This window comes from Vulpes lagopus, chromosome 3 (assembly GCF_018345385.1).
Source record: "Vulpes lagopus strain Blue_001 chromosome 3, ASM1834538v1, whole genome shotgun sequence".
NCBI lineage: Eukaryota > Metazoa > Chordata > Mammalia > Carnivora > Canidae > Vulpes > Vulpes lagopus.
In genome coordinates this window covers 65,423,840-65,443,518 of record NC_054826.1, presented here as the reverse complement: position 1 = coordinate 65,443,518, position 19,679 = coordinate 65,423,840, and the positions used below count along the sequence as shown (strand labels likewise).

The 19,679-nt window shown below is 55.1% G+C and overlaps 1 protein-coding gene across 3 annotated transcripts; it reads right to left on the bottom strand.

Moving 5' to 3' along the window:
- Positions 1-361: 361 nt before the first annotated feature.
- On the bottom strand, positions 362-18,854 carry DNAJB12 (DnaJ heat shock protein family (Hsp40) member B12). 3 transcript variants are annotated; one of them, XM_041750023.1, is made up of 9 exons: positions 18,626-18,854; positions 9,614-9,785; positions 8,698-8,843; positions 7,132-7,317; positions 6,934-7,013; positions 5,774-5,883; positions 4,011-4,183; positions 3,353-3,504; positions 362-2,260 (listed from the first exon to the last, which is right to left on the bottom strand). In XM_041750023.1, the coding sequence occupies exons 1-8, from the start codon at positions 18,756-18,758 to the stop codon at positions 3,383-3,385; spliced, it is 1,122 nt and encodes a 373-aa protein (XP_041605957.1). In that variant the 5' UTR covers positions 18,759-18,854; the 3' UTR covers positions 362-2,260; positions 3,353-3,382. The 3 variants fall into 3 exon arrangements, with proteins under 3 accessions (XP_041605957.1, XP_041605956.1, XP_041605958.1); XM_041750022.1 differs by having other exon boundaries at positions 3,407-3,504; XM_041750024.1 differs by lacking the exon at positions 3,353-3,504.
- Between the last annotated feature and the right edge of the window lie 825 nt (positions 18,855-19,679).

Below are 19,679 nucleotides of genomic sequence, written 5' to 3'. Positions count from 1 at the left end.
CGCGGCTGCCACAGTTTTTAACTTTTCCGACCCTCTGGGGGGCAGGGGGCGGGCCGTGGGGCGGTGCAGGGAGTGTGCCTGGGAAGGCTGTGCAGCCAGAGATGGAAAGGAACTCGAACTTTCCCCTTGCTCTGGGTCCAGAGTGGGCTCTAGCTCCCAGCAGGGATGGAGAGAGGAAGCAGGGACGGTGGTGGTGGTGGTGGGGTTACCAGGGACCCCAGGATTCCAGCCTGAACCCCTCGCTCTGTGCCTGGAGTCAGCCTTGGAACCTCCCTGGGGACCTACGTGGCCGTCAGTAGGAACGGGTGTTTGTACCCCGCCACCTCAGCCCCCTTGCTCAACGCAGACCCACCAAGGCCAATCACATAATAAACATATATTTATAGATGTACAATTTTAGAATTCTAATTCAAGAAATACAGCTTCTCGGGGGATCCTTTAGGATCTATGTTCTTATTGCACATGGGTCAGCCCACCTAGGGACATCTACCAAGACCAGATGGTAGGGATGGTGGGGGCAGAGCACCAGAGCCACCACGGGTGGGGCGCTCTCGCCCACGTCCAGCTCTTCTCATCTCTCTGGGCCGGGGTGGCTGCTGCATCACAGGGTAGGATCGCGTTCAAAGATCACATCTGACATTTCTTTACCAAGCTTCCTTTCCCAGCAAGAATCTCATTCTTTGAGGGTGCCGGGGGAGGGGGGGAGATTATTAAAAAAAAAAAAAAAAAAGAGCCAAGAGATACTCTGGGAGGATGGTTATCACCTCCTGGCTGGCAGCTTGGGGAAGTAAGGCTTTGGAAGATGGCAGGCTCAGTGACACCCGCTGCCAGAGGAAAATTTGGGAGAAACGGTAATTCCAAAAGGCCCAGTAGAAACTGTGTGAATAAATAAAACCTCCCTCCCTTCCCCTGGCAGCAACTGCAGTTGTGAGAAAAATCCTCACTTCCAGGTGAGTGTAAGAAAACCCTTCGCAAGGTGCAGCCTTTGTCCAAAGTGCAACAGAAGGCCGGGTGGCATCATGTCCATGGAGGGCGGAGACAGAGGTGCCCACGGGCCCCGACTTTCTTCGGGAGGCAGCTGCTGCCCCAGGGTCTTGGGCACCACCTGGCTGGCTCTTGGAGGAAGAACCGTCTGGAGTCCTTGGTGCCTGACTTGGGAAAAATCAGTGGCAACAACGTGGAGCTGTGCCCTGTGGCATCTATAAGGCAAAACCCACTTTGGGACTGAGGGGGGCAGGTGGCTGGGCAGCACTCAGGCCCCCTCCCTAACCTTGTCCTCTGTGGCGGGGTGCGCAGAAAGCTCCTGGGCTCCGGGACCCAGAGCCCACCTGAGCTGACCAGGGCTGTGGTGGGTGGTCTCACGCCGTGGGCGGCCGGGGGCCTCTACCACCACTGGATACTGACGGGGTGCCTGGCCCTAGGGGCACTTTCTCCCCTGAAAGTTGGCTCCCCTCCAGCTTCGTCAGAAACCTGGCACCTCTGAGTTCCCTACAGACTTAGGCTATCATGATTACCGCCGCCATCAAAAGCAGGCTGGGGTTGAGGGGAACGTTGAAAGCTACGACCCGACTTCCCTTCGGGCTGTCTGCTATGGCCAACGTCTAGCCTTTGAGGGACCAAGTTACCTTCCTCAGACAGGCCTCGTTTTCTAGAACAGGGAAGAAATCAGCTAAACAACTTAACCAAATCCCTGCAGAGTTTAAAAAGTAGACTATATATATATATATATATATATATATATATCTTTATATATGCTATTTACATATAAATAGATATATATATATATACACACATATCCATGCTCTATAAATTACATTCTATGGAGAGTTCTCGTTCCTCCTCCTCCCATCCTCGGCCAACGCCTCTGACGGGCTTCCGTGGAGAGGTGACTGGTGGTGGCTCGGGCGGGCGGGCGGGGGAGGAAGGCAGTTGGGCGCCCCCTCCCCCAGCCCTTTCCACAGACGTTGCTCCAAGTTTCACATTCTACTTCCGTTGCCATGGTTTCCGTATCCTAGGAGAGAGCCGAGTGGAGGCTGCCTCGGCCAGCCCGGCCAGCCCGGAGGAAGGGAAGCAGCCCCCGGCAGGTTTTCCTGTCCTAAGAGCTCTCGGCATTTACCGGGTGAGAGAGAGGGCAGCGGTGCGGCGTTCGGCCTCCAATTCCATTTTAATTTTTTTTTTCTTTTTATGTCTTTCCTTAAATATACAGTCCATCACCTTGGCTCAGTGCATGTCACCAAAAATTCTCCAGGGATTTCATGGTCTGGGGAGGAGAGTGAACAGTTAGCTGGGCAGTCGCGGCCCCGGGCCTCTAGCTCAGCCTACTCAACCCGGCCTCCCGGCTGCGTCCTGCCCGCCCCAGCCCCAGCCTGTCTCCCTCCTGCACTGCGTCGCCCCGGGGGCGCTGGCGGGCGGACCCTGGCCGAGGGGGCCACAGGCACAGGATGGATGGGCAGGTACCGACAGGAGAACTTGACCGGCTCTGCCTACGCGCCCGGGGCGGCCCAGTCTCTCCCCGCCGGCACGTCCTGAGAGCGGAGCTGCGACCCAACGCAGGGGTAGAGGCGGCGGGAGCCTGCTACCAGTGACCTGCATACCACCACACCCTCCCCATACTAAAAGCTCTGTGTTCAATCCTAAACTCATGACATCCATTCTCTTCCTTGGACCACAGGTGAGATGCCCGGGCAGGCCCACGCAGTGGCTTCCAGGCTGCCAGGTGTACTGGCACTTGACAGAGTCCCTGATTCCAGCAGAGGGCGAGTGGTCAGGGGACACTGCCTCTCCTGCTCCCAGGCCGCTGGCTCCCTCCCCGACCCACTGTGGGGCTGCCCTTCCAACCTTGTTCCGTTTCCTCCTGCCTAGAATGGCCGAGAAGAGGACGGGACCTTGGCCCCCCTATTCTCACTTCCTGATGTCCGGTGGGGAGTGTGTGTGGGGAGGCTATCCTGGGACCAGTAATCCTTGGTGGCCTCAACAGCAGAGCACAGACACTAGTCTGTTGTACCTGGGGAAGGGCCGTGGTGACTTGGTGGCTGGATGAGACCAGGGAAGCACGCATGGCCCTCAGCAGTGGCCTTGAGTTGCCCCTTCTGCCTGGCTCTTGGGCACCCCACATTCCCAGGGCCAGGGGCTTGGGGGTGGCGTAGACAGTGGCACTGGAGGCCTGAAACAGACCTTGGTTTCTGAGCGCACCCTAGAGCTGCCCCAGCTCTGCAGGCTGGAGGTCAGGCTGGGGACAAGCAGTCTGTGCCGTCAACAGGCTGTTTCCCTCTCTCCCTCCCACCCTTCTCTGCCTTATGACCAGGGCCGGAGCTGCCAGTAGTTGCAGGGCAGAGGAGGCCCTGGCTCATACTTGGACCTCGGTGGAGTGGCCGGCCCAGGACTATCCATGCAGGGAGGCCTGCACCTCTGACAGTCGGCTACAGCTCGGGGTGCCCATCCGCTGTGCTTTGTGGTACATATCTGTGTCACCGAAGTAGCGGGCCCGGTACAGCAAGCCTTCCTCTGCAAAGCAATGGGGCAGAGTTAGGGTGCGCCTGGTATCTCCCACAGGCCACTGGAGCACCTGCCAGCCCGTGGGCATGGGAGAAAGCCTGTCACAGGCCCTGGAGCTGGGGCAGAGCTGGCCTCCCTTCAGGAAAGACCCTGGACAGCAAAGTTTATGGTCCCAACTTGTGAGAGGGCAAAACCCTGCCATCCTGGCTCGACCGCCCTAGGGTCCCACAGATAGAGCTGGACGCCTGATCCCTAGGTGGCCAGGACACGTGCTCCAATCTGTCTCGACATACTCACCTCTGGCAGCCAGACTCAGGCAGTGATTCATGGGAACCTGGAGGAAACCTCCAGGTTGCCCCTGGCTCCCAGCCCCAGGGAAGCAGGGTGGGGTCCCGCTTCTGACTGGGAGGTGGCTGGTACACAGCAGCGCCAGGCGCTGGGCCCCACAAATCCCCGTGAGCAGGGCTCTCTCCTCCTGCTCTCAGGCTCTGTCCCCGTGACACCCACACACTCACTTTGCTGCTTCTCCTTCCAGCAGTTGTTTCGGAGGTTGGCGATATAATCGTCTTCCACGTTCCGTTCAACTGTTTTGAGGCTGGAGCCTGTGTACTCCTTAGAGAAGCTGTCTGCCACGTAGTAGACGACATTCAGGTGGTCAGTGATCCGCCTGTGGACGTGGCCCACTGACCTGGCCGGAAACACATCAGGCACAGAGTGGGCACAGGTCCCCAGGTCCAGGGCGGCTCTAAGGATGACAGGTCCCCCCTACGGGAGGTACAGCACAGGCCACAGGAGGACTTGCTTCCTTCGCAACTAGAGCAGGAACTTGCACAACACCCAAAATGAGGGTCTGCAGGAACTGCAGGTGCCCCCCCCACGCCAGGTGGTGCAGACTATGGCCACCCCTTCCCCAGGCCATCTGCTTACCACGCTGCCTGTGGGGAGAAGCCCCTTTGTGAGAGGCCCTGGTCGGGGCAGGAGGGGAGGCTGGGCTCTGCCTCTGATCAGGAGTGTGAGCTGGGCTCTCTCTGCCTCCATGTCCGCATTCCTCCCCTAAGTCGATGGCTGCCTGGGGCCTGCCTGCCTACCCAGGAACCCCCAGTCTGCAGTTAAGAGGCTTAGGAACAACACAACAGAAGGACTCCAAGGAGTTGTGGCCTTCCAGCTCTTGGTCCCACCTTCCAGCTCCAACTACAGGCTCTGCAGGCTGTGGAAGAGCCTGGACACGCAGCAGACGGAAGGCAGTGCTGGGGGGTGGGGGGAGGAGCAGCCGCTACCTGCCCTCTGCTGCCTCCTCCAGCTGCACAGCAAAGGGCTGGCAACAGGCCAGTGTGGCTCTGGAAGCCCGACTCTGCCCCCTGCTGGCCGAGAGGAAGGCTGCCAGGCTCCCGGGAAGGGCCGGGTGGTCTGGGGAGCAGAGAGCTCCCCCTAATAGGACCTGAGCGCCGGCTAGGGTATGCCAGGTGCTAGAAATACGTGAGGGGAGCTGATACCTTGAAAGGCGAAATAATCTGCCCTAGTTGCACACTACTGGCAGCTGAGACCATACATCTATTCAACAAATACTGTTGAGTATTTCTAACAAACCTGGTGTTAACAAAAAATTTTATTTATTTTAAAGTTAATCTCTATACCCAAAGTGGGGCTTGAACTCAAGACCCCGAGATCAAGAGTTGCATGCTCCACTGAATGAGCCAGCCAGGTGCCCTGAGCCTGGCATTTTATGTATATTATTCAATGAATTTTCACAAGCAGATAGATGCCGTTATTCCCATTGCATAGATGGGGAACTCAAGCTCAGAGAAGTTGTGTAATTTTCCAGAATCACACAGCTGCTTAGTTAATAGTTGAGCTGGGATGCAAAGCTACCTCTGCTTTGTCTGAGTCTAGAGCCTCTATTCTCTCCATGGCCTCTAGGCCCCCGACCAGAACTTAAGAGCAGAGGTTCTTACCTCAAGGTCAGCAGATAAGGTCACCCCCTCAAGGGGATGGGGGGGTGGGCATGAAGCCTGTGAAATTATGTGCAAAATTGTGTGCATGTGCAATGTTCAAGGGAAAAGATCTGCAGTTTTCATCCCATTTCTTTAGTGGGCTGTGATCCTAAAAGATCAAGAACCTACGCTGAACAGGGAAAGCGTATGTTCTTGATTCCAAGTCAGATATCTGAATAGTGATTAAGGACCCACAGAATAGGAAGGAAGGCCTCTGATGGGGGCTGAGAATCCCAAGTCCCTGTCCACTCACCACCCTAGCCCCGTCCCTAGCTGCAAGTACTCACGGCCTTGGGCTCAGGCTGTACGGGGGGCTGGAGACCATGAGCTGGCTGAGAGCCGACACGAGGATCAGGATGAGGATGGGCATCAGCTGAACAAACACCCCCAGCCCGCCCTGGAGGGAAGAGCCACTGGTCACCCAAGGCCAGCGTCAGCCACAATCACCCAGCTTCCCTGGCATGAAGGAACCGGGGGCAGCAGGAGGCAGCTGCCACACCAATAGGCCATGATGCTACTCTCTCCTCCCCCCTCCCATGGGCCCCTCAAAATACAGAAACTCCTCCACCTGCCAGTTCCTCCAGATGAAAACAAAATGGCAACTGGTATTAAATACAGGAAGAGGATGCCATGTAGGCAGGTGTTTACTGTCAGAGAATACCAAAAACATGAGCAAAAGTGGCTGCCTCCAGGAGACTGGCAGGCAGGGCTGGAAGACTGTTTTCACTATGTACCAATTTAAAAATAGCCAGTTAAAAAATTGAAAATAAAAACAAATTTGTGCATCGGGTGATAATTTGTGATTTAAAAAACTCTTCTGTATGTTCAATACACATACACACACGGTTTTAAACAAACGAATAAATAAAAACCTGAGGCCACGCTGACAGAGCAGAGGAGTATCCCTCTGCCTGCCACAATTTTAAATGCTCTGAAATCGTCCACAGAATTTTAATGTTGGTCAGTTAGCTGTTCTTTAACCTGTGGCATTCAAAATGCTTTTGAAGTACTGTCTGGTTATAGGTTTTGTATATATTTTCAAAGATTACTGGAAAGAAACAAGAAGAGTCAAACTTTGTCATCCTTTACAATTCTTTCACTTCCCATTGCTTGGAAAATGTCAGTGTGGCCTATGGACCAGTGGACCACAAGGGCCATTCTCACACAAACCTGTCTGTAGGTGGAGAAGCTTCTGCAGGACCTTCCCTAACAGAGGCCATCAATTCCCCACTCCTTCTGGGCGGCACTGTGGAGTGTGGCTCCCTCTGGTGTCGCTCAGCTGAATGGCAAGGGGTTGCCCAATGATGGCTCCTTGGCTGAGAATTGTGGGGACACTGCCCCCCACCCCAAGAATGCCCAGCTGGGGATGTCACTCCCCTTTCAGGCCCTGCACGCTGGGTGGGGCCTGGCGCCCTCCCCTGCTTTACCCAGTGCCTTCCTCACTCACGTCACCCTGGTTCTCCCTGCGGTCCTGCCTTTGCTGGTAGGTATAGCGCATGCGGCCGTTGCTGTAGACATGGACGTTACCTGGAGGTCAGAGGGACTGAGTCAGGGGGCGGGGCTGCCAGGGAAGGGAATGGCCGGCATCCAGTCTTCCACCATCACCCCCCGGGGGGCCTGGCTGTGGGGAGGGCAGGGTACTTACTAGACGGGAAGCCACCGCCAAAGAACATGTTGAAGAGGTCCTCCGGGGAGATGTCAGCCTCAAAGCCACGGTGGAAGTCCCCATGTCCATGGCCATGTCGGGCTGCCTGGCTCTTGTCATCACCAAACTGGTCATATTGCTTCCTTTTCTCTGGGTTACTAAGTACTGCATATGCTGTACCAATGGCTAGAAAAGAGGTATAAGTCAGCCAAGCTTGAAGACACAGGGCATGCAGGTGGAGGCTTCGGCAGCCAAGAGCTCCCTTCCTTCAGGTACTCAAGTGGTGCTTTAGGAAGTGGGAGTCCTTGGGGCCAGGGGGAGGTTTGGCTGTTGGGCCCATGTAGAGAGGGGGGCAGGCAGGAATACCTGAGGGGATCGAGGCAGTCTGGGCCGGGTGGAGGATTAACACTCAGGCTCCTGCTCTCCATCTCATGACGATGACCCGCCCTTTTCTATACCCCAGGTCCTTTATGGGCTTTATCTTAGTTACTCCTCGAGCAATTGCCTGGAAGGGCCAAATCGCCAAGTTCTAGTCAAATCTTCTCCACATTCTGCCCTACAGAATGTAGTAGGGCCTGATGAGCCCTCTCCTCCATGGTCCAGGTCTCAGCTGCTGTTCCTTGGCTTGGCTCCAGGGTCTCCCCATTAGAGCTCCCCAGGTAGGAGACCCTTCAAGGACCCAGCTCCAGGCCCTCCTCAAGCAGCTCACTCTCTCAGAGAAGTGGGTCAAAGCTGAATCTGCAACCTGCAACCCTTGAGAATAAGGAGATTCCCCCCTCCTCTGGCCATTCTGACAAGGCCCCAGGGCTAGATCTGGCCTCTCTGTGCCTGTCGTGCAGGCTGCAGGCAGAAGTCAGGGCTGGAGCAACATCAGCCATGGCCACCTTGCCTACCTAGTCCTATTCACCTTCTCTGTCTGGGGCTGGCTGACAGGCAGCAGTGGGATGACGTCTGCAGGACCAAACCTAAGCAGCCTGCTACGGAGTAACTTGGGGGGGCCTAGGGATACGGCACCCCAGGTCATAGGGGTCAGCGCTGCCATCTGCTCTGCCACAGGCTCCCTTCTTGGCTGTGGTCACCACCTCATGTGAGTGTGTGTTGTGTGTCAGTGTGTGTGTGTGTGTGTGTGTGTGTGTGTGTGTGGTACAGGACTGGCTGTGGCTGCTGGTGACCATAAGGCCACTGACCTGAGGCTACCTGGCCCCTCAGCACAGGGAAACTGCTACCCAGATCCCAAGATGGGGGTATGCATGCGAGTCAGGAGGCCTGCTTCCAGTCTACAATTACGTGACCTTGGAGAAATGAGTGGTCCTCTCTTGCTCAGCTCCCCTTCTGTAATTCCTGGGGGATGTGGAGGAAGGGGAGGCGGGGGTGGTCCTATCTGAGCTCTGACAGACTCTGTAGGCTGGAGGTGACTGCTAGGACTTTCTAGGTGGCTGCTCCTGAGCCCAGGGGACTTGGGTCCAAGGCCACTTCCTGGAAAAGTTGTCTGGGACCCTTATTCCTTCTCAAGGGCAAGAGATAAAAAAAAAAAAATTCTCTAGCAGGAAACGAAGGCTGGCTCACCTTTGAAAGCCTCAGTGGCCCCGGGCGCGTGGTTCTTGTCTGGGTGGAACTTGAGGGCCAGCTTGCGGTAGGCCTTCTTCAGGTCCTCGTCGGAGGCCCCTCTGCTCACCCCCAGGATCTCATAGTAATCTTTACACTGCTTGACCCTAGGGGAGGGGGTAGACGGCCCAAGACCGTGAGGTGAGGGGGGGCGAGGGCCGTGCAGTGTGGGCACACAGCTCTGAGCAGGCTCAGGCGGCCAGCAGGGCACGGCTGACGGCTCCTCTAGGTGAGCTGTCAGGCCTCAGGGACGGGGGAACCTTGGAAAGCTCCATCTGGGATGGGGAGCTGGGTAGGGCCCAGTGGAAACACCTGGAATACATTTCGGATTTCAGAGGGGGCGGCTGCTGTGTTTCAGGCCAGGAACCACTTCCCCCTGCTAACAGCATCCTCACCAGAGGCCATCTCAGAAGGACAGAGGCCACCTCAGAAGGACGGTCAATGTCCGTGCAGAGCTGGCCCACACCCTGGAGGGCTAATTGTCTCTTGGCTCCATTCTGTGCTCCACAGGCTCTGGTCTGAAAGGGTCTTTGTTAGGGGCGGGGGAGAGGCTGGAAGGGGAGCCCAAGCGCTATCTCTGATAAACAGGGCTGTGTAAAGAGGCTAGGCCTCGCCGGGCCAGCAGCAGAGGAAGCCAGCGGCGGAGTCAGCATTTCCAGCCTCTGCTGTGGGTTGTCTTGGCGGGAGGGGCCCACACAGGCCTGATTCCCACACTGCATTCCCGGGCCTGGTGAGCCTGCCCAGCTGGACCTCCTCCATCCTCAGGACTCTCCCAGGGCCCATCCAGACTACAGGCAGAGTGAGTGGGGGACAGGCTGCAGGAAGCCTTCTCTGGATCTGAAAACTTCCCAACAGCACCAGGCTCCAGCCCCTCTACCTTTTCACTGCTGCTACTTGCTCTGCAGTGTAGCCTTTGGTGCTCTCTCCTCCTCCAGCTTCTCCGTTGGCCGAGGGGGCGTCGGTCCCACCAGCTTTCCTGTGGGTCGTGTCTGTGGGTGAGGGATGGTCACTGGCAGACTGTGGCTTCTGGTTGAGGGACTCGATCAGGGCTGTGCAAGGCAAGCAAAGCACTCAGGGCTCCTGCTCCAACAAGGCCATGGGCCATAGCCGAGGGGGCCGCCTGGTCCTGGGAGAGGCCAGAACTACCCCCACCCCACCCCTGTATCCCACCTGCCTCTTCTCCCAGCAAAGCCACTAGCTCCCTCCCTGACTTGGGCCTGGGCCAGAGTGGGGAAGTGGGGTGCCAGTGGGATAGTTGCCTGCTCCACAGGATCCACATGTCTTAGGAGTTGTCAGGGTATGGGTTAGTTTAAATCTTTTTTTCTGGGATCCCTGGGTGGCGCAGCGGTTTGGTGCCTGCCTTTGGCCCAGGGCGCGATCCTGGAGACCCGGGATCGAATCCCACGTCGGGCTCCAGGTGCATGGAGCCTGCTTCTCCCTCTGCCTATGTCTCTGCCTCTCTCTCTCTCTCTCTCTCTGTGACTATCATAAATAAATAAAAAAAAAAATTAAAAAAAAAATCTTTTTTTCTTTTTAGGATTTTATTTATTTGAGAGAAATCAGAGGGAGAATGAAAAGCAGACTCCCCACCAATGCAGGGCTCGATCCACATTCAGTTTCTGGGCCAGGTGCTCACCCTGGGTTTCATTTCGTCCTCATACACCCCATCACCCATTACTGAGGTTCAGACAGATTTTTTTTTTTTATCAGCCAGGGCTGTACTGCTAGGAAGTGAGTGAGCTGAGATTTGAACCCAGGTCTTTCTATTTTTTTTTTTTTTTTTTTTTTTTTTTTTATTTATTTATTTTTTTAAGATTTTATTTATTTATTCATGAGAGACACAGAGAGAGGGAAACAGAGACACAGGCAGAGGGAGAAGCAGGCTCCATGCACCGGGAGCCCGACGTGGGATTCGATCCCGGGTCTCCAGGATCGCGCCCTGGGCCAAAGACAGGCGCCAAACCGCTGCGCCACCCAGGGATCCCGAACCCAGGTCTTTCTAAATTGAACTCCTCTATTTGGAACGACTGTGCTGGAAGGGGCTCCCCATGCCAGATGCCAGGATCCCCACATGGGACCCTGGGGTCATGACCTAAGCCGAAGGTAGACATTTAACCAACTGAGCCACCCAGGCACCCCTAAGGTTTTATTTCAAAATAATCTCTACATCTAATGTAGGGCTCGAACTTATAAGCCCTAGATCAAGAGTTGCATACTCTACCAACTTAGCCAGTCATGCGCCCCTGGATATGGGTTAGTTTAAAACTCTGCATAAAAACATACTATCAATCCTTCAGGTTTTAAAAATCCCAGAGTTGGGAACACCTGGGTGGCTCAGTGGTTGAGCGTCTACCTTCGGCTCAGGGTGTGATCCCAGGCTCCAGGATTGAGTCCCACATCAGGCTCTCTGCATGGAGCCTGCTTCTCCCTCTGCCTGTGTCTCTGCCTCTCTCTGTCTCTCATGAGTAAATAAATAAATTTTATAATAAAATAAAATAAAAATCCCAGAGTAGTGTGTTTAACAGCCTTTGTTAAGTGTTGAGATGGCCAAAGCACTCTGCCCATCTCAGTGGGGACCCCACTTAGCAGGACCATGTGTTTCAGCTGGGATTGGCAGGAAAGGCCTCCTGGCAGTTTTCACTTAGCTGTGAAGGGGAATGGAGGCAATGCGTCTGCCCCAGGGAGCGGGAGATGGTAGGAGACTCAGGATAAAGATCTTTTCCATTACTTGCTCTTTACATTTTTCAAGTGGCTGCCACATCAAACACCCTACTTCAATGTTCAGAGTCTACACAGGACATTGGCTGTTACCCTCAGATAGCGTCCCAGTTACTCAAACCTAAGCCTGTGGTTCCTGCCAATCAGGAAGAGCCCAAATCTTTGGCAAAGGTTCCCTGTGTCCATTTATTCCAGGCACAAAACCAGTTCTGGAAACCCTAGGTGTGCCTGGGGTACGGTGCCCTGGGAAGCCAGGCACCTGGACCACAGCAGGAACCCAGGACACTGTACTGAGAGAGGACAGCAGTGCCCCAGGCTGGTCCCTGGTTTCTTTCCAACACGCCAGGAGCCTGCTGGGCTCAAGGCCCTGGGTGGGTGGTGGACACCCACTAAAGCAACATACCTGGGGCTCACAAAGGAGGCCAGGAGCAGGGCTTGCTGGGAGCAGAACACGGGGACTCAAGTGGCACTGTGCCCTGAGCCACTGCTGTCCTAGGTGCAGTAAGTTCATGGGATCTCACTGGGAAAGGAGCGGAGCGGACAATCAAGCTTGCCTTGCGTGAGGGAGGCAGAGGTCTCTGTAGCAAACCCAAAGAGTACGCGCTGGGAGGAGTGATCATAATGGGTGCTCACCATAGTTAGGCAGGCCTGGACACGGTGCTCCGTGTGTACTAGTTCATTTAATCCGGACAGTGGCCTGAGAGGGAGGTTTTACTACCACCAGCCCCATGGTAAAAAAAAAAGGGCTGGATGTTTGACCCGCTGGTGCAGGGCTGCACAAGGTGAGCAGGCAGGACGTAACACCTGGATGTCCACTATGCTATCCCAGACTGCCTAAGTCTGGCATCTGGCATGGGGGACCCCTTCCAGTGCCGTCATTCCAAATAGAGAAGAGGAGTTCAATTTAGAAAGACCTGGGTTCAAATCTCAGCTCACTCACTTCCTAGCAGTTCAGCCCTGGCCAATAAAAAATGTAAAATCTGTCTGAACCTCAGTAATGGGTAATGGGGTGTATGAGGATGAAACGAGACCCACAGGTGAGTACCTGGCACAGACACAGAGTGAAAGTGCAAAATGAGTAGCTACTGATATTAGGACACACGCTGATGAACTGGCTGATGGGGAGGGGACCCGAGCAGGTGGGGCTAGGGGGCTCCAGGGCTTGCGAAGGCTAAGGGTCAGCCCTCAGCAGGCTCTGGACCCAAATGTCACCAGGAGATTTCAGGCTGTCCCAGATGCCAGGCTCATGCCAGGCACTGAGGGAATGGTCAAAGAAGAAAACAAAAGATGAAGAGATGTTGATGAAGATGGGACAGAGGGAAGAGCTGGTTTGCTGGGTTTGGGAGCCTTTTATTTGATTGATTGATTGATTGATTTTCTTATTTTAAAGATTTTATTTGGGGCAGCTCGGGGTCTCAGTGGTTTAGCTCCGCCTTCAGCCCAGGGCCTGATCCTGGAGTCCTGGGATCGAGTCCCACATCAGGCTCCCTGCATGGAGCCTGCTTCTCCCTCTGCCTGTGTCTCTGCCTCTCTCTCTCTGTGCCTCTCATTAACAAATAAATAAAATCTTAAAAATAAATAAAGATTTTATTTATTTATTTATTTGATAGAGAAAGAGAGAGAGCAAGAGCACAAGTAGGGGCAGTAGCAGAGGGAGAGGGAGAAGCAGGCTTCCCACTGAGCAGGGAGCCCGACTTGGGGCTCCATCCCAGGACCCCGGGATCATGACCTGAGCCGAAGGCAGACGCTTCATTGCTGAGCCCTCCAGACGCCCTTTGGTGGGCTTTTAGAGGACTAGTTTATTTCAGTTTCTCTGGAAGCCTCAGTGGTCCAGGCTGAGCTGGACCCTTATACTCTAAGGGCCATCCATTCAACTGCTACAGATACATTGGAGCATCAGCCAGGAGATTGGAGGGACTCGCTCTAGTACTTCTCATGGAACATTCTGGAAGCTTCAGGGTAGTTACATGGAGTCAGCCACTCTAATTTCCTTACACTGCAGAATGGGAGCCCAAAGGGGAATGAATGTGGTCTGGGTCACGCAGAAGGTTTCTGCTTGAGTTGGCAAATCAAGATTTCTGGTTGCTGTCAAGTAGGTCTGTCTCATGGCCTGGACACCCCTCTGCCAGACCTGTGGGACGTGACTGTCTCATCCTGACTCACTGTTACGTCCCTCATGGCAAGTGGCTGGCAGGCAAATGTCACAAAAGAGTATGACACAGAACAGCTTAACTGGACTCTGGAGCGAGACAGACAAGGCTGGGTTCAAATCCTGCCCCTGCCCCCTTGCAGTAACGCTGGCAGACATCTAAAAAGACAGGAACTTGGTGGAAGAAACGAGAGCTGCAGTGGGGGAGGTGGCAGCTGAAGCAGAGACGAGACCATCTCTAAGGCCAGAGCCACCAGCGGTGGCCCCTCCTCAATCCCAGACTGGAGGGTGAGAGTGCCCGGGGTCAGAGCTGGCCCAGCCACTTGCTAGCAAGGTCGTCTTGGACAAGTTGATTTAGCGTCTTCATATACAACTGTATCTCCCTCCAGAGCGCTGAGGGAGTAAGTAAGCAAATGCATATAAAGGACTTAGCCCAACACTCAGCAAACGTTAAGCGTTACCTGTTCCTGTTCGTTTCCAGGCCCTCTCTATGTACCTGTGGTGCTCTAAGGGAGTCGGGAAAGGAAGGCCGGCGGAGGGCAAGAGCCTCGGAGCAGAGCTGGACAGTCAGGCTCCTTTGCCAATTAGCCACGTATGGAACTCGTCAGTGAAGGCATGACCCCTGCCCTCACGGGGTGGTTTTGAGGCGTAAATAATAAGATTCGGTGAATGGGATGGCTGAGTGCACAGTGTGCTCAGGAAGGCTGACGGACTGGACGACCCGCACGGACAGCCTGCCACCTCTCACTCCAACACCCTGAAAGCAGGATCCCCTGGCAACCAATCGTCCCTCCCCGACACACTGGCCCGTCCAGCTCGGGCCTTCCTGACGTCACCAGGACCCTGAGACAGCCTGAGCTGCAAGATCACCCAGGCTGACCCTCTCTCTGTGGGCTGGGGAAACAGGATGTTCTCATCGGCCCCCTGAAAACCCTGGTGTTTTCCACCACTGTTGCTGAGCCTCAGGCAAAAGCAAAGCGCAGTGGGCTGCCAGGTGCTGGGCAGAAACTCCCAGACAGGGACGGACTGGCCCCACTAGCCCTGCCCTAGGACTTCCCCGCTTAGGCCCTGCTCCTACCCCACAGTGTAAGGGTCCGGCCCTCGGTCCCACCTCCTGCGGCACAAGTCTGAAATCCCCTCATAGCCTTTTCACTGTGAAGTCCCTCTCACCCTGACCTTTCCTGGCTGTCCCTCCACTTCACCTAGATCCATCTGCCTGTGCTCTCCATCCTGCCCTCTCATTTTTTGACTTGCCTGTCTCCCATGAGGCCTGACCGTGCTGCTCACCACCTCCCTGACACCCTCTCCATGGCCACCTGGCTGCTGCCCTCTCCTGGGATCGCCGCTTCTTGCTGTTGCTCCGTCTCACGGGTTGCTTGCTGCCCGGGTCTCTGCCTGTTGGCTAAGGACAGATGCCGCCCCGGGGCAGTGCCTGCAGCAACCTCCTCCGCAGTTCTGCACCTTCCCATGGTGACCCCAGCCAGTGCCCTCAAACCCACGATCCCAGACTTTCAGCTGGAACCTGGTTCTCTCCTGAGCTCCGGGCTGACAGCTCCTTCAGACACCCACGGCACCTCACGCTCTCCCCATCTCTTCCCGGTCACCATCCTCAACTCTGCTTTCTCCCTGGTCACATTGGGCTGGGGGGCTGTGTCCCCATTTTTCCTCAGCACACGTCTCTTACACAAGGTGTGGTGCCTCCTCTCCGATGACCTGACCCTCACCTGGAATGCCTTATCTCAGGAGCTCAGGGCTCCTGACCTACTCGCTGACTCCAGTCTCTCTTCCCTCTCATTAACCCTTCACGCTGTGCTCTTTTGAGAACAGCACCCTTATCTTATTCCTATCAACATCTTCAATGGTCTTTTCACCATTTTCACTTTATTCACAGAATAAAGTGAATATCCTGGTCCGGCAGGAAGGGATTTCCACGATCTGGCCCCAGCCTACTTTCCAGCCTCAATCCTCTCTATACTCACATTCCACCACCACAGCTGCCAAATCTTGCCACACCCCATTCTCTCCCCCAAACCTCCCATCCCCAGTCTGTCCTTCTCCAAGTCTGCTCCCTGCCTCCAAAGTGCAGTTCAAATGCTGCTTCTGTCTCCCTCCCTGAAGCTCTCCCTCACTGCGATCTACCCTGGTTTTTCAGTCCCTGCTAGGGCACTCACTAGACTGCTGGTAGTTCAGAGTTCAGAGCTGCATCCCCAGCACTCTACTCCAGCGGCAGACCGTGAACCCATGGAGGGCAGGGGCTGGATCTCTCACGTCCATCCTTCATTCCCCCGGCATCTAACAGCGTACTGAATTTTTCTTTGGCCGTGGTATTATTTTTTGCTATAACTCTGTCTCCTTCGCTAGACTGTAAGCTCCTTGAAGTGAAGGATCAAGTCTTACCAATCCTGCCACGCCACTTAGCACCAAGCAGAGGACTTTGCAAATAAAACAAACAAAAACGTCTGTTGCATTGAATGAGCACCTGGAATGAGCTCAAACCTCAAACGGCAAGTGTAAATAACTACCTAATATATATATATATACATACATATGTGTGTGTGTGTGTATATATATATATATTTTTTTTTTTTTCTTTTTTTTCCCAAACCAAGATTTCTCTATTGCAGGCCTACATTAACCCCAGGTCCTTGTCAGCTCAGTACAGGGCTGCAGATGGTACAAGGTGAAGGTTGCAGAGAGGCATGAGGCAAAAAGTCTCTCCAGAATACTGGGAATATGACAGTTATACAGGTGGCTACTTGGCCTGAGCAAATTCCATTTCTTAAGCCCCAGGAAGGACACTAGTCCAAGCCCCCAAACTGGCCCAGGAGGCTGCTGACAGGAAGACCTCCACAGACCATGCGGTTGCCATCCTTTCTTGGCTGCCGGCTCCTGAACCCCCAGAAGCATCAGAGTCAGACAGGATTCTGAGACTGGTAGGGCCCCCACCCCACCATTCTCCTCTCACAGGGTTGGTTTATTTCATAGGGAAGCTCCTTGAGCGGGTCACCTCAGGAATCCTGGCAAATACAGACTGAAAGCCTTAAGAGAAGGCAAATAGGCCAAAGATCAACCTGTAGTCAGGAGAGAGGAAAACCTGAGCGTTCCAGGTGGCCTCTTCTGCCAGTGTTCCCCTTTCTCTCTCTCTTTTTAAGATTTTACTTATTCATGAGAAACAGAGAGAGAGAGAGAGAGAGAGAGAGAAAGAGAGGCAGAGACACGGGCAGAGGGAGAAGCAGGCTCCATGCAGGGAGCTGGACGCAGAACTCCATCCCAGGACCCCAGGATCACTTCGGGCAGGCGCTAAACTGCTGAGCCACACAGGGATCCCCACGTTCCCCTTTCTCAATCTCACATATGGGCAAGGGAGGTTAGGAGGCTGACGGCTCCTTCATTTCATTCTTCTACTAAATGTTTATAGAGCCACAGAACTTTCTAATTTCTAGCTGTGTAATCCTGGGCAAGTCCCTTGCCTCTGAAATATTTCCTCATCTATAGAACAAAGATAACGATCTTTGCTCTGCCTCCCTGGTAGGGCAGGCAAGTGAGTAGGCGCATTTGAAAGACCTTTCCTTTTTTTTTTTTTTTTAAGATTTAAATTTTTTTTAAAAAAAGTAATCTCTACACCCAACTGTGGGGCTTGAATTTACAACCCAGAGGTCAAGAGTGGCATGCAGTAGAGACTAGTCCAGCCAGGCGCCCCTCCAAGAAGCTTTCTAAACTGAGAGGCCCTATGGTATGATTGTTACATTAGCTGCTCCAACCCTCTAATTTTCCAGATAAGGAAACCCAAGCTCAGGAAGATCACATGGTAACAGTCAGAATAAGAACCCAGGTCTTCTGACCTCAGGTCTTATACACGCTATCTTGCTGGTATGAACCCTGTATTTTTCTTTAAGATTTTATTTATTTATTAATGAGAGACAGAGAGTGAGAGAGAGAGAGAGAGAGAGAGAGAGGGAGGCAGAGACACAGGCAGAGGGAGAAGCAGGCTCCATGCAAGGAGCCGGACGTGGGACTCGATCCCGGATCTCCAGGTTCAGGCCCTGGGCTGAAGGCGGCGCTAAACCGCTGAGCCACCCGGGCTGCCCATAATGGACTCTTTTTTAAAAAAGATTGTATTTATTTGAGAGACTGAAAGAGAGCGCAGGAGCGGGGAGGCGCGGAGGCGGAGGGAGAAGCAGGCTCCCCGCCGAGCGCGGCTCGATCCCAGGACCCTGGGGCCGTGACCTGGGCTGCAGGCGGCCGCTTAACCGACGGAGCCACCCGGGCGCCCCTGGGCCCCCCGTTTCTCCTCTCGGGCTTGTATTACGAAGAGCCTCCCTGAAGTCTTAGGTTAACGAAGAAGAGGGTTCCTGGGTGGCGTGAGATGCTGAGTGGTCGCGACAACCTCCCGGGTCCCTCCCAGGTGGAGGCCCCGCACCTCGCAGCAGGTGCGGAGGGTCCAGGAGGGTCCAGGAGGGGCGGCGGGGGAAGGGCAGGTTCCAGTTTCGGGGGGGGGGTGCTCCCCGGCCCGCGCCCCGAGACATGCCAGGGAGGGACGGCAGGAGGACGCCGTCCCGGGCCGTGCGGAGGCCAGAAGCCCCCCTTCCCGCCCCAGACGCCATTCTCTCTGCCAGAGCAGTTCTGTTTATTTTGCTAAACTGTAACATTTCCCAGGCCGCCGACCGGCCCGGGGCCGCCGAATGGCCCCTTGGGAAAAGTAGTCCGACTCGGCTTCCAGGTTAAGTTCGCCGCCCCTCGCCCGCCGGCGCCCCTCGTCCTCGGGAACTCTGAATCTCACACAGTTCCACTAACACCCCGAAACTTGAAGTCGCGGCCGCCCCTGTCATCAGGTGTCCAGCGTCCCGGAGAGGCGTGGGAATCAAAGACTACACCTCCCAGCGGCCCCCGCGCGTCTCAGTGCGCAGGCGTAGCCGCGCCTAGCTCCCCTCCCCCCTCCTCCAACTGCTCCCCTCGGTCCGTTCCCGTATTCCCCCCATCAGTTCTAATGTCCCCTCTGCCTCTCCGGCTCTTCGCACTCACCGCGGACTCGCGGCGTCGGGTACAGCCGCTGCGCCTTCTCCAGGAAGCGGAGCGCCCGGTCGGGCTGGTTGCTCTGGATGGCCTTGAGGGCGATGCTAATACAGCGCTCGGCTTCATCCTTGTTGGATTCCATGGCGGAACCAGAGCGCGGAACCAGGGAGGGGGAGGCCGGGCGAGCGGAGGGCTGCGCCAGCCGCCGGCACGTCGCGGGGCAGGCGGGCGCAGGGTGATGACACAAACCCCCTCGCCCCTCCTTTTCCGAGATTTGAGCGAGAGTTGAGCGAGGGCGGAAGTGCTACCGTATGTCTCCTAAGAGGGGCGCGGCTAGGAGAGTATTGACGAGGGTGCGTGCCCAACCATCCTGGGTCATGCTGGGGCCCCTAAAGTGGACCATACGCTTGCGCGTTCTTGGAAGTGACTCTGTGGCCTTGAGCCGAAGGTCATTTATCGATTTCGTCCAACAGGCATTTGCCAGGCTGGGTGTGCGCAGTGGTGAACACAACGGAGCCCTGCCCTCATAGAACTTACGCTCTGGTTGGGGGTGGGGGGCGGGAGATGGAGATGCTCAGGTGGGGACAGGTGCTGTGAAGAAAATGAAGAAGGGACTAGAGAGCGGGAGGTGCTATTTTAAGTAGGCTGATGAGAAAAATCTCTCAGAAGTTGGCATTCTAAAAAAAAGAAAAAGAAAAAAAAAAGAAGTTGGCATTCCGACAGAAATCTGAATCCAGGACAAAGAGCAGGTATTCCAGATACGACTTTATTTATTTTTCTTTTTTTTAAGATTTGATTTCCTTATTAGAGCGCACAAGCGGGGGAGCAGGGCAGAGGGACAAGAAGGTCCCCCACCTCCACCCCCGAGCAGGGAGGCTGATGGATGGGGGCTCCTTGCCGGGGCCCCAGGATCGTTACCAGAGCCAAAGGCTGTTGCTTAGCCAGCTGAGCCACCCAGGCGCCCCCCCCCCCCCCCCGCCACCCATGGGACCGTTTGCAGGGAGGGGTGGTCCAGGCTGGAGGAAGAGCTTGCAAAGGCTCTAGTCCTGGGAACTTTCTCGAT

What these genes read in the sequence shown, in the direction of transcription:
- DNAJB12 (XM_041750022.1), bottom strand. Translation starts at nt 18,758, where the DNA reads ATGGAATCCAACAAGGATGAAGCCGAGCGCTGTATTAGCATCGCCCTC. An exon ending in TGGCGGTGGCTTCCCGTCTA is followed by an intron (nt 7,014 to 7,131) that starts GTAAGTACCCTG and finishes TCTGACCTCCAG; the next exon opens with GTAACGTCCATGTCTACAGC. An exon ending in GCAGGGAGAACCAGGGTGAC is followed by an intron (nt 5,884 to 6,933) that starts GTGAGTGAGGAA and finishes TCTTCCCTCCAG; the next exon opens with GGCGGGCTGGGGGTGTTTGT.